This window comes from Dendrobates tinctorius, unplaced genomic scaffold (genome assembly GCF_039654945.1).
Source record: "Dendrobates tinctorius isolate UK_male_01 unplaced genomic scaffold, ASM3965494v1 ptg000231l, whole genome shotgun sequence".
NCBI lineage: Eukaryota > Metazoa > Chordata > Amphibia > Anura > Dendrobatidae > Dendrobates > Dendrobates tinctorius.
This window is the reverse complement of record NW_027361898.1, coordinates 26,590,001-26,603,456: the sequence shown is the minus strand read 5'-3', so window position 1 is coordinate 26,603,456 and position 13,456 is coordinate 26,590,001. Positions and strand designations below refer to the sequence as shown.

The following is a 13,456-nucleotide window of genomic DNA, read 5'->3' as shown; positions in this document are numbered from 1 at the left end:
ACTTCAACATGGAACAGAAGCAGAAGGGATTTTAGAGGGCAAGGAACCAGAAAAATTAATAACACATTGTCATATGTTTTTAAATATATTCTAAAAGAAAAAAAAAAAATTAAAGCATTAAAAAAAAGGCTTCTTAATGTAAAATAAAGAGCATGGTGACGGCAACCCTGCCAATCTAATAATTATAGTCATGAAAGAAAGTGCCGCAACGAGAGGAGAACACATTAAGAAGCAAAGGATTAACAATTTGTTGATTTTGCACTTCTATTTTGTGTTTGTTAGCCAAGTGCTTTTAAAGTAGTGGAGAAAGCGGCTTGTTGAGGCTAATACGCAGAAGGAACAGCAGGCTTTCTCCCTCTCCATAGTCTTACATTGTCCGTGTAGAAATACATTTTCTAAACTCTCAGTACGCAGCCAAGAAAACAAAACAAAAAAAAAAGTCGAACAAAGAAATACGATAAATTACTACACTGGAAGAGCCAAACGTGAATAGCAGATTAATACAGATTAGAAACCTGCTCGATTCTAGATTTATTCATCTAGTTCTAGTGCAGTATAACATGTAAGGACATCCATATTCCTACCTCCAGAAAATAATTATAGTCTGTACGCAAGTCTGAGAGTTACAAGGCTTCGCTCGAGACGTAATCAATATTATTCAGAGATAAAGTAGTTGTATCAAAGAACACTAGAAGACGATGGCTGATCTCATGTGGTTGAGCGCTGTACTCCGCCATCTCCAAAAAACCCATAGACAACTAATAGAACGGTGGCACTCCACTCCGAAGGGGCGTTTTAGAGTCACATTTTTCAGGGTTAGCGGAAGTCCCCACCAATCTTGAAAAGCAGGGCTCTCAAATGGAATGCAGTGCATCTGCATCCGCATCCATTTTTTGGGGAATCCTGTACTAAACCACATGCTCGCCTATACTTTTAGTGCTATGAAAAGCTCATATTCAGACATTTCCATATTACTATTTCATCTACAAATCCCATTAAAAACCCTTACTTCTATATTGTTTATCTTATAATCAATAAAGAAGCAACTTTTTAAGGAGACTTCTAGATGTGCAGTTTTCCTTGAATCCTCAAAAAAAGGTCACCAAGATGGAAGTCCACACCCGTGACACCCACGGATATGGAAAAGACACGTATGAAAATACAGACATGGTAAACTCATGCAAGAGACTTTCTTACGCATATTGTTAAAAGGACACTCTTAATGTCATTCTGTGGGAACAGATTACACAGCCCTGAATGTTGTTGGAGAGTCAGATGATTGGGAATGAGTGGTAAATGGTTAAATAAAATAAGAACAAAAGAAATGGGAAAAAAAAAAAAATCTTTTCATATCCTAGAAGTCATTAGCTTGTGGGTCAAATCATAAAGGTCGCCTGTAATTAAAGAGGTAATTGCAGACAAGATAGCATTTGACAGAAGGAATTAAGGCTTGCCACAACGGTTACGCAGAGTCTACCTCATCATAATGCTGCAATCACAACTAATATCTATTTTTTGTCTTGTTAATTGCTTTTGTCTATTAATGACGGGGATAGAAGGCCATATACAGATTACATAAATTCAGGCTCTTCTAAAACGAGAGGATGAGATCACTTGCATGGGAAGCAACAAGCTACAATTTCAACTTTTGTACAATTCAAAAAGGTTGTCCCATGAAAAGTACAGGATGGCAAATCAAGAATTTGGAAAATACATGTAGTACAAATAGAGTGTGGTTTTATTTAGACATGGTATAGCACGCTCTGTTGTTTCTCCTGTAGATGAATTGTTGGTCTACCTTCTCCTGTATTCAGTGGTGGACGCTTTACTGCAATTAAAAAGAAAGCTCATGCCGTGTTCTAACAGTGAAGGAAAGTGAAGCATTTACATTATTTGTAACACTGGAATAAAAGGGGTATTCTCAAGTTGTCTCCGGAGTAGCTGAGAAATCAGCAGTCTCCTTACTAGATGCTGGGGGTGGAACGTGAGGTTGAGCTGAGGCCATGGAGCGAGCACACCTCCTTGAGTGATCATTCTAATCAAGGAGATTCGCACTGCTACCGTGACACATTACCTGTCTGGTAATGTTTGTTCCAAGTGTACACTGTCATCACTATATTTACCGTAATAATACTTGGTCCTGCCAATAAATTTCCTTTGAATTTGAGAACCGTCTTTTATATAAGCACGTCTAGGAAAGTGAGAGCAGTGATTTGGAGCTTTGCTCTGGAAGCTGCAATGGTAGGGGCCAGGGTGGTGGTAGGGGTGGGGGTGAATGGTGATTTTACAAGACTGATAAGTCAGGAGTTGAAAGTGAAGGAAAGAGGAAGAGGTAGGGAAGCAGCTAAGTGCTTTATAGAAATCAATGGGCTGGCATCTTAAGAGTCAACTCCTCAAAGTGGAATGTAGCGCTTCTGTGCATACTGTACATGGACTGGTGTTCAACCACCTATGTACACTATGTAATATAGAAGCGCTCATTACAGGAGAATGAAAGCAGAAAGAAGCAGCACATCAATTACACACTTGTTAAATTGCTTTAAGTAGACAGCATGGAAGTATACAACATGAGAACATCCCTTTAGGGGCTGAAGAGAAACAGTAGCATGGTAGACCAGAGTGACTTCAGTATGCCATAGATTGCCATGAGAACCCATCAGCAGCCCATTCTTCTATGATAGCAAGGCCAATTGGGCGACATAGGAGCACCCTCTAACTAGTTAAATGCTGCAGCCGCTATTAACCAGCTAAACTACTGTGATGGGAGCCAACTCTGATTGCAGAAGTCATCCACAATGTATGGAGCCTCTCAGCCGACCGCCTCTAACTACTGCGGTCAGAATTGGTTCCCATCGCGGCAGTTTATCCTCCTGTGCTCATCCACAGTACATGAATGGGGGATGTTGATATGGGGGTTAATATATTCCGCAGCACTTTACAATTCAAAGGTTACATATGCAAGCAATATAAGATATTAAGGTAACAAAGTACGCAAGAATTCAAGAAAAAGCGAGCGCTCTGCATACAGAAACTTAGAATCCATTATTTACAGTGGGGAAAAAAAGTATTTAGTCAGTCAGCAATAGTGCAAGTTCCACCACTTAAAAAGATGAGAGGCGTCTGTAATTTACATCATAGGTAGACCTCAACTATGGGAGACAAACTGAGAAAAAAAAAATCCAGAAAATCACATTGTTTGTTTTTTTTTCATTTTATTTGCATATTATGGTGGAAAATAAGTATTTGGTCAGAAACAAAATTTCATCTTAATACTTTGTGATATATCCTTTGTTGGCAATGACAGAGGTCAAACGTTTTCTGTAAGTCTTCACAAGGTTGCCACACACTGTTGTTGGTATGTTGGCCCATTCCTCCATGCAGATCTCCTCTAGAGCAGTGATGTTTTTGGCTTTTCGCTTGGCAACACGGACTTTCAACTCCCTCCTAAGGTTTTCTATAGGGTTGAGATCTGGAGACTGGCTAGGCCACTCCAGGACCTTGAAATGCTTCTTACGAAGCCACTCCTTCGTTGCCCTGGCGGTGTGCTTTGGATCATTGTCATGTTGAAAGACCCAGCCACGTTTCATCTTCAATGCCCTTGCTGATGGAAGGAGGTTTGCACTCAAAATCTCACGATACATGGCCCCATTCATTCTTTCATGTACCCGGATCAGTCGTCCTGGCCCCTTTGCAGAGAAACAGCCCCAAAGCATGATGTTTCCACCACCATGCTTTACAGTAGGTATGGTGTTTGATGGATGCAACTCGGTATTCTTTTTCCTCCAAACACGACAAGTTGTGTTTCTACCAAACAGTTCCAGTTTGGTTTCATCAGACCATAGGACATTCTCCCAAAACTTCTCTGGATCATCCAAATGCTCTCTAGCAAACTTCAGATGGGCCCGGACATGTACAGGCTTAAGCAGTGGGACACGTCTGGCACTGCAGGATCTGAGTCCATGGTGGCATAGTGTGTTACTTATGGTAGGCCTTGTTACATTGGTCCCAGCTCTCTGCAGTTCATTCACTAGGTCCCCCCGCGTGGTTCTGGGATTTTTGCTCACCGTTCTTGTGATCATTCTGACCCCACGGGGTGGGATTTTGCGTGGAGCACCAGATCGAGGGAGATTATCAGTGGTCTTGTATGTCTTCCATTTTCTAATTATTGCTCCCACAGTTGATTTCTTCACTCCAAGCTGGTTGGCTATTGCAGATTCAGTCTTCCCAGCCTGGTGCAGGGCTACAATTTTGTTTCTGGTGTCCTTTGACAGCTCTTTGGTCTTCACCATAGTGGAGTTTGGAGTCAGACTGTTTGAGGGTGTGCACAGGTGTCTTTTTATACTGATAAGTTTAAACAGGTGCCATTACTACAGGTAATGAGTGGAGGAAAGAGGAGACTCTTAAAGAAGAAGTTACAGGTCTGTGAGAGCCAGAAATCTTGATTGTTTGTTTCTGACCAAATACTTATTTTCCACCATAATATGCAAATAAAATTAAAAAAAAACAGACAATGTGCTTTTCTGGATTTTTTTTTCTCAGTTTGTCTCCCATAGTTGAGGTCTACCTATGATGCAAATTACAGACGCCTCTCATCTTTTTAAGTGGTGGAACTTGCACTATTGCTGACTGACTAAATACTTTTTTTCCCCACTGTAAATAATCCCTTTAATTTCTATTTAACCATTTTTATATCTGTACCTGAATAACATACTTTGCTGTGCAATTCACTGACAAGTGCAGCTTTTGAAAATCGTGAGGAACTAAATCACTTATTGCTTGTTCAGAAAACAAATTACATCTTCATCAAAGTTGTACTTACAGCCAATCAGTACTGCGGTCGCCATTGTAGCCACAGTGCTCGATGCATCTGCCAGGTTCAGCACATTCCCAGATACTTCATTCAGGTTGTCCACTGCATATTTAAACATGAAGGGCACCACGATGTTCATCCCCTGCAGAGAGACAAAAGCATTTATGGATATAAAAAGTTATACACACGGAGACAAAGTACACACAGACTCGGTACAAAACACAAGACCCTCAACGTCAGAAGCATTCCAATGGGATTCTACAATAAACTACAGGGTGGGCCATTTATATGGCTACACTTGGGTGGACCATTTATAAAGTTGCATCCAAAATGGCCGACTTCAAAATGGTTGCCATGGTCACCACTCATCTTGAAAAGTTTCCCCCCTCCCATACACTAATGTGCCACAAACAGGAAGTTGATATCACCAACCATTCCCATTTTATTTAGGTGTATCCATATACATGGCCCACCCAGGTGTATTCATATAAATGGCCCACCCTGTATTTTGCATTTTGAAAGGGGCATATGTGACTTCATTCAGGGTTCTCAGAAATTACCCCAAATGCATATCTGCATGCTCCCATCCCAGAGTGCTTGGGAGTTATTCTGTACTAGGCAATGTCTTTGATGTCACAAAGGTCTTTAAGGAACTGACACTACCAATACAAAGTGGCTGAATCAAATCAGACAGTAACTCCTACAAGGGCCTCACTAAAGATAGTGTGTAACATTCCAGAAAACTCACAGTGACACTGAAGGATGGCGGCCATGCCAATTGCAACCAGACTCTGTGGAGCAACTGAGCATCACAAGGTCTCCAGCCTTGGTAAAGAACCTTCTTTCAAGTACTGTGCCTGTAAGGTTCATTTTGCAACCATCAAGTTTACAGTGTCACCGTGTGTTTACAACCATCAAGCTTACAGTGTCACCATATGTGTTTATAACCATCAAGCTTACAGTGTCACCATATGTGTTTATAACCATCAGGATTACAATGTCACTGTGTGCTTGTAACCATTAAGCTTACAGCGTCACCCTGTGTGTTTACAACCATCAAGCTTACAGTGTCACCCTGTGTGTTTACAACCATGAAGCTTACAGTGTCACCCTGTGTGTTTACAACCATCAAGCTTACAGTGTCACCCTGTGTTTACAACCATGAAGCTTACAGCGTCACCCTGTGTGTTTACAACCATCAAGCTTACAGTGTCACCCTGTGTGTTTACAACCATGAAGCTTACAGTGTCACCTTGTGTGTTTACAACCATCAAGCTTACAGCGTCACCCTGTGTGTTTACAACCATTAAGCTTACAGCGTCACCCTGTGTGTTTACAACCATTAAGCTTACAGCGTCACCCTGTGTGTTTACAACCATCAAGATTACAGTGTCACCCTGTGTGTTTACAACCATCAAGCTTACAGCGTCACCCTGTGTGTTTACAACCATTAAGCTTACAGTGTCACCTTGTGTGTTTACAACCATCAAGCTTACAGTGTGACTGTGTGTTTACAACTAGGGTTGATCAAATAGCTAGGGATAAGAGCTTATTTGAATAGCTTTAGCACTTACCGAATAGCTGCATCTGTAACCTGGAACGCTCCCGAAAATCAGCTGTTCAGTGCCGCAGCTGCATGTGTCACAACACATGCATGGGTAGCCCAACAAACACGCTCTCCCATCCACATGTTGTGACTGTCACACAGCTGCGACACATGCAGCTGCGTGGGGCCGAACAGCTGATTATTGGGAGATCTCCATGTAACCGATGAAGCTATTCGGTAAGCGCTCTATTTGGATAAGCTCTTATCTGAAGCTATTCGATCAACCCTATTTACAACCATTAAGCTTACAGTATCACCCTGTGCGTTTACAACCATCATTCTTACTGTGCCTCTGCGTGACCAAATAATGACTGCTGCTGTTCACGTTTTGAAAGGATTCCTAAAAGGGAACTTCATAACCCCCTAAACACGACGAGCTTGAAACTATAAAGTGAGAATGGACCCTAATGCTGAAAATGAAAAAAACTGTCATGTTAGGGATGTTTGAGGCCAGGCAGAGGTTTCTTTCCCTAAATTATATAACAGTCTATTTGAAGAACCCTAAAAACACTTGATAAGGAGAAGGACAAAAAAGAAACTCAACAGCAACTACAGCTCCTTATCTTCTGGTTCCCCAAAGAGGACATGATCACACTGAGGAACTAGGGTTTTGGGCTAAATTGCAGTTACCCTTTTATGTTAAGCTTTATAGTTCTATCATAATCATTGACTCTGAAAACTTTAGCAAACACAGGTAGAACATGGATTTTGGCTCCTTGCCTAAATGATCAAAAATCGTGTCTCCCCACAGACATTAAAATGTGAAGGGATAAAACACCCATCGTGCAAGTAAAGGAAACCGCAGGATGAAGACGCGGTATATCTGAAAATAAAAATCTTTTATGCAGGCATAAACCTCCCAACTCCATGCAGGTCACCTATGTATATAGTGCATCACATAGGTATAAAAGCATAGATCCTCCTGCAGCAAGTGATATCAATTGTGCCCCAGCACACATTCTGTAGATAACAGTCTTTCAACAGGAATATTCCTAAGTATCCGGCACACATTTTAATAAGATCTAAAGCCGACATCCAGGATTTCAGCGCTGTGGATTCCCTGAGGGTAAAACATGAATATATATAAGGCCAAGTACTATTCCATTTCATTCATAATCAAGTGAGGATTTATTCTCATCAGCAAAATTTGCCTTGATTTGAAATTCATTAATATGGCGAGCAGCGGATTAGGCTGAAAGAGGCAGATACGTGAGAGCAAAACTGTGCGCTTTACCGTTTAAATTAAATGGTTTGTGGACGCAGGAGTAATGCCATACAGAGTCACGCTCAAGGCAAAACAATAAAAAATGCTCACATGCATTTCAATTGATGCCGATATGGGATTTATATAGGACAGATAGATAATGCGGGAAATGTGAGGAACGGCAGCGCTATCCAGATGATGCTAGATTAGCTGCCCATACTCAAGTGCAGGAAGAGGTATTCAATTCTGAGGGTGCTTTACACATGCGGAATGGACATGCCATAGTGTGGAAAAGCAGGGGGAGGGTGGTCTACATGGGACGCGCTGATTTAACGGAATTAGGCTTCATGTAATCAATGGCTTAAAATGCAATTCATGACTTAATCATCCCCCCCTATTGCTTGTAGCTTCCTGCCCAAAAGCAAGGCTTCACCCTGGGTCCTTTAAATTCTAAGCAAATGTAATGAAATTTAATATTTAACTTGTTCACGACCAGCCATTTTTTTCAACTTCCGATCCTGTTTGGTCATGACTAGTCATTTTTTTCAACTTACAATCTTTTGATTTTTTCCCCTCCCCTTGTTTGGAGTGCCATAATCTTTTCTTATTTCTCCTTCAACATACTACATACAGGATATTTTTTTTTTTTTGCCAGATGAGTTGCAGTTCTGAATGACACCATTCCCTTTATCATACAATGTACTGAAAATAAGGGAAAAAAAAACCTCCAAGTGGTGTGAAGTGGTGAAACCCTCCCCTGAAATTCCTCCATTGTTGTTTGGGCTTCATTGTTACAGTGTTCATTGCGAGCTAAACATAGCAAAATCATTCTCCCAGTCAGTACAATTACAGTGATATCAAATATTTCCCCCGAAAATGGAGCTATGTGAGGGCTTTCTTTTAGAGATGGGTGAATCCGAATAGTGAAGTTTGGCGTCTGTACCGAACATGGACATGACCAGGAAGTCCATGTTACTGTTTGGGTTCAGCTGCACAAACACCGCTTCTGATCGGCAGTGAAATCATCCCGCTGGTCAGAGAGCCGCGGTTGCCATGCTGCAGCAGGTGCGGATGATGGGCTCAATAGTCCCATCAGCTGACCCCAGTGACCGGGGGTAGACTTTATACCTCCAATCACAGCTGAGCGCTCCCGCTATCTTTTGACAGCGTGGGAACCGCGGTTCTCTGACCAGCGGGGATGATTTCACAGCCGATCAGAAGCGGTGTTTGCTACGCTGTCATGCAGATGACAGCGCAGCAAACACTGGATGCTCGGGACCCCCCATTTATTTGAATGTGGTCCGGATTCAGGTACTGTTCTGGTACCCGAACTTTTTGTAACTGTTCGGCCGAATCCGAACATCCAGGTGTTCACCCGTCTCTACTTGCTTTTTTACATGGTGAGATTATGCCTTTAGTAACACTATTTTGGGGTACAAGGTCTTATAACTTTTTGCATTTTGGGGTGGGGGGTTTGCGGTGACTGTAAACCGCAATTCATTTTTTTTTATATATACAAATATAACCCTATGGGTTAATTAACTTTATATTTTCATAAAACGGACTACTTTTATGGTGTGAGGTAGCGCTGTCATTTAAGTAGGGGATCACTCGCTTGGCAGCCACAAAATCAGATCCGGCACAGGTTTTCCATAAACTCAGAACGGTCCATGCGGTTTATTAAACATCATAAACCATGACCAGCAATATATAAACGGCATAGCGTCCATGACAGAGCTTCACTCTGTTAGCAATGTCCAATACACAGGCTTTCTAGCCTCACAGTTATATCTCACCCCGTCAGGGTTCTCTCATGGCTGCTTCTCCATACTGCAGATATTTATTCCCTCCAGGGAACTCTCAGGCACTTGCAGCCATTAAACACAGCGTCCACACGTGCTGTCAGGCAGGAAGCCCCATCTCAGCGGGACCTTCCACACTGGACCAACCAGGTCCCAACATTCACCCCCATATGACCTACCCTGGCCACATTATATGGTTCATAGCCACGCCCACCGGGTCACATGACTGACCTCATCACAGGTCCTTCAAGCCTTTACACACTCTTTACAATAGTGCTTTAAACACACCCCCTGGGTGGGTTTGTAAGTAACCAGGCCAGCCCATCTCTCTAGTTACCTGGAGACTTATCCCTTACAAATTGAAACACCTCAGCAGTATCACTGCTGATCAACACATAAGTCTCCATCCCAAAGCCACCCACTTTGAGGTACATAACGGCCAATCAGTATTCTGCCATTCATCCTTTCTCCTGGGACATCCACACAGCGCCCCCTAGCGGACTCAGTGGTTACTACACCACAATGGAGACAGTCATACCAAATGTTTTTTATTTTTTGAACTGGGAAAAGGGTTTTTGATGCAAACATATACAGTACATTTATTTTTTTACATTTTTCCTTTATTTTTTTTATTCCACTCAGGGGACTTGAACCGACGATCATTTGATCACTTTTTCTGCATACTGCAATACTAGAGGCCTCATGAGAGTTTGAAGATTGTGAATTGTAAAGCCTTGGTCATGTGTTGCATTTTCTCTGTACGTTCCAGTCAGAACAATTTTTAAAGCAATTTTTATCCTTGCTGTTTGAGTTATGCACCAGCTTCAGCCCACTGAGATCCAATTGGTTCCGCACCAAAAATGCATATAATTTCTGCTGCTGTTTTATAGCCAGAAACAAAACAAAGCTACATTAACCCCTTCATGACCCAGCCTATTTTGACCTTAATGACCAGGCCATTTTTTGCAATTCTGACCAGTGTCCCTTTATGAGGTAATAACTCAGGAACGCTTCAACGGATCCTAGCGATTTGGAGATTGTTTTTTCGTGACATATTGGGCTTCATGTTATTGGTAAATTTAGGTCGATAATTTTTGCGTTTATTTGTGAAAAAACGGATATTTGGCGAAAATATCGCAATTTTCAAATTTTTAATTTTTATTCCGTTAAGCCAGAGAGTTATGTGACACAAAATAGTTAATAAATAACATTTTCCACGTCTACTTTACATGAGCACAATTTTGGAAAAAACAGTTTTTTTTTTTGTTAGGAAGTTATAAGGGTTAAAAGTTGACCAGCGATTTCTCATTTTTACAACAAAATTTACAAAACCATTTTTTTTTTTAGGGCCCACCTAACATTTGAAGTCACTTTGAGGGGGTCTATATGGCAGAAAATACCCAAAAGTGACACCATTCTAAAAACTGCACCACTCAAGTTGATCAAAACTACATTCAAGAAGATTATTAACCCTGCAGGTGCTTCACAGGAACTAAAGCAACGTGGAGGGAAAAAAAATGAACACTTTAATTTTTCCAACAAAAATTTTCTTTTAGCATCAATTTTTTCATTTTCACATGGGCAACAGGATAAAAAGGATCGTAAAATTTGTTGGGAAATTTCTCCTGAGTACACACATACCTCATATGTGGTCATAAACCACTGTTTCGGCACACGGCAGGGCTCAGAGGGGAAGGAGCGCCATTTGAAAATATGCTGGAATATTAAGCGGTTGCCATGTCACGTTTGGAGAGCCCCTGTGTGCCTAAACATTGGAGCTCTCCCACAAGTGACCCCATTTTGGAAGCTAGACCCCCCCAAGGAACTTATCTATATGCATAGTGAGCACTTTGAACCCCCAGGTGATTCGCAAAATGATCCGTAAAAAAAGAAAAGGAAAAAAAAAAAAAAAAAAAAAAGTACTTTTTTTTTTTTTTCACAAAAATTTTCATTCAGCCTCAGTTTTTTCATTTTCACATGGGCAACAGGATAAAACAGATCCCAAAATTTGTTGGGCAATTTCTCCTGAGTACACCGATACCTCATATGTGGTCATAAACCACTGTTTGGGCGCATGGCAGGGCCTGGAAGGGAAGGAGCGCCATTTGACACCATGTCGTGTTTGGAGAGCCCCTGTGTGCCTAAACAGTGAAAACCCCCCACAAGTGACACCATTTTGGAAACTAGACCCCTAGAGTGACTGCAGACTTATACATACTCGTGGCCAGTGGGTGTGGCTTCGCTCTCCATACACTTCTATGGAGCAAGGTTGCACTCTCTAGTCGGGCACGCCCACGAACCATCAGTGTCACTCGACGGGGAGTGCCCTCGGCTCAAATACATAGTCTGCACAACTTTTTTTGTCCAGCCAAAAAATCTAATAGCCATTGATTTTTTTTTTTTAATCTTTGGCTATACAGATAATAATAGATGGTCATCATTTACATCATTAGTTAACAGATCTGTTTTTTAAATAACCAAAATCAAGTGGGCACCATCAACACATGATAGGAGTGGGAGCACTCATTTGCTGTTTTTTTAAGCACCAGGTTTTTTCAAAAAAAGATGGGTCCATTCAAAAACAGATACTTTTGTTTTCAATCTTGCGCATCAGTCTTTGCCCCATTTGTATTGGATCTAGATTTTTGTTTTAACACTGGATCTGTTACTAAGTGGTGACAATTGGACATGTGAAAGCAGCCTAAGCCCCCAGAGACATGCAGGCACTACCATTGCTGGCATTAGTGCAAGATGCCCTCTGGTGACAGCTTTCCTTTACAGACATCATCATCACTGTCCGCATTGGGGCTCACAATCTAAATTCCCTATCAGTATGTCTTTGGAATGTGGGAGGAAACCGAAGTACCCGGAGGAAACCCACACAAACACGGGGAGAACACACAAACTCCTTGCAGATGGTGTCCTTGGTGGGATTGGAACCCAGGACTCCAGCGCTGTACAGTACCACTGAGCCACCGTGCTGCTGATGCACAGGCTGACTGTATGTCTCCTGAATCCAAACCCAATAGCCTCATTTATGGCTATGAGGTTCTCGTGTTAAGGTCAGGAGAACCACGGATGTGTGAACTGGCTTAAATCATTATTCAGAAGCAAGTTTCATCAGTGTTTTTGATGAGCGCTTCTTCAGAGTTTAATTAGATTATGGTCAGAAATTTATAATTTTTTCTCTGATGGGGGAAAAAAAAAAAATTTCTCAAGCTTCTCCTATCAGTCCATGAAAAGCAGCAGTCAGCACACGGATGAGCGCTGCCCAATGTTTTCCCAGAGCCGTGGAGTTGCAGTCCCAATCTTGATCTGACACCTGATTTAATATCGGACGTTTCTCCATGATTTTGCAATGGCCACTTAGTGAACAGGCCCAGAGACTCTACTAGGTATAAGTTACTGCCATGAAAACATGGATAGCAAACATAAGAAAAACGGATGTGTGAATAAGGCTTAAAGCTAAATTCGAGTGGATGTATTTTACAATCCGCAAACAAACAGCAATGCCCGGACTGGCAACTGTCCTCATAAGCCGACCTTACTGCCTCATGCTGTATATTCAGAATACTGTAAACTCAGGTCATGAAACCCAGAGCCAGCCGGACTGTGAAAGATGGACGTCTTAACCAATTCTATCTAAATGTATTTAGGAATTTATTTATATGAGGACATTTCCATTTGTTAGTTATTTCTATTCCCAGAGAACCCCTAATGGGACTTAGCTGCGATCTCAGGGAAGACGTAAGCAGACAAGTGTTTCTAATTATGGACAATCCCTTTAAATGTAAGTTAAGAAACTACAATTGTAGTAAGATGCTTCTTTTTTCCCCTCTTACAAGATAATTCTATACGTTGAGTACAGGCCCTGGCGGGAGCATTCATGTGTGTATGTGCCGTCGTGCTGCATAAGGTGTGACTGTCGCGCTCCTGTGTGTTGATAGCGTCATATGTATAGGACTGGCACTGATCACGTGTGCCCTAGCATTTATGGCACTGAAGCGTGGCAATGTAAGCAGGTGCTGACCCTC

General features: G+C 41.7%; 1 protein-coding gene across 3 annotated transcripts in view; it reads right to left on the bottom strand.

Annotated features, from left to right (window-relative positions):
- ABCB7 (ATP binding cassette subfamily B member 7) overlaps positions 1 to 13,456 on the bottom strand; it is a 136,401-nt gene that overhangs the window by 42,403 nt on the left and 80,542 nt on the right. For all 3 annotated transcript variants that reach the window (XM_073556204.1, XM_073556205.1, XM_073556206.1), the window contains one exon: positions 4,820 to 4,952. In XM_073556204.1, the coding sequence (XP_073412305.1) occupies positions 4,820 to 4,952 (133 nt within the window). The remainder of the gene's footprint in view (positions 1 to 4,819; positions 4,953 to 13,456) is intronic.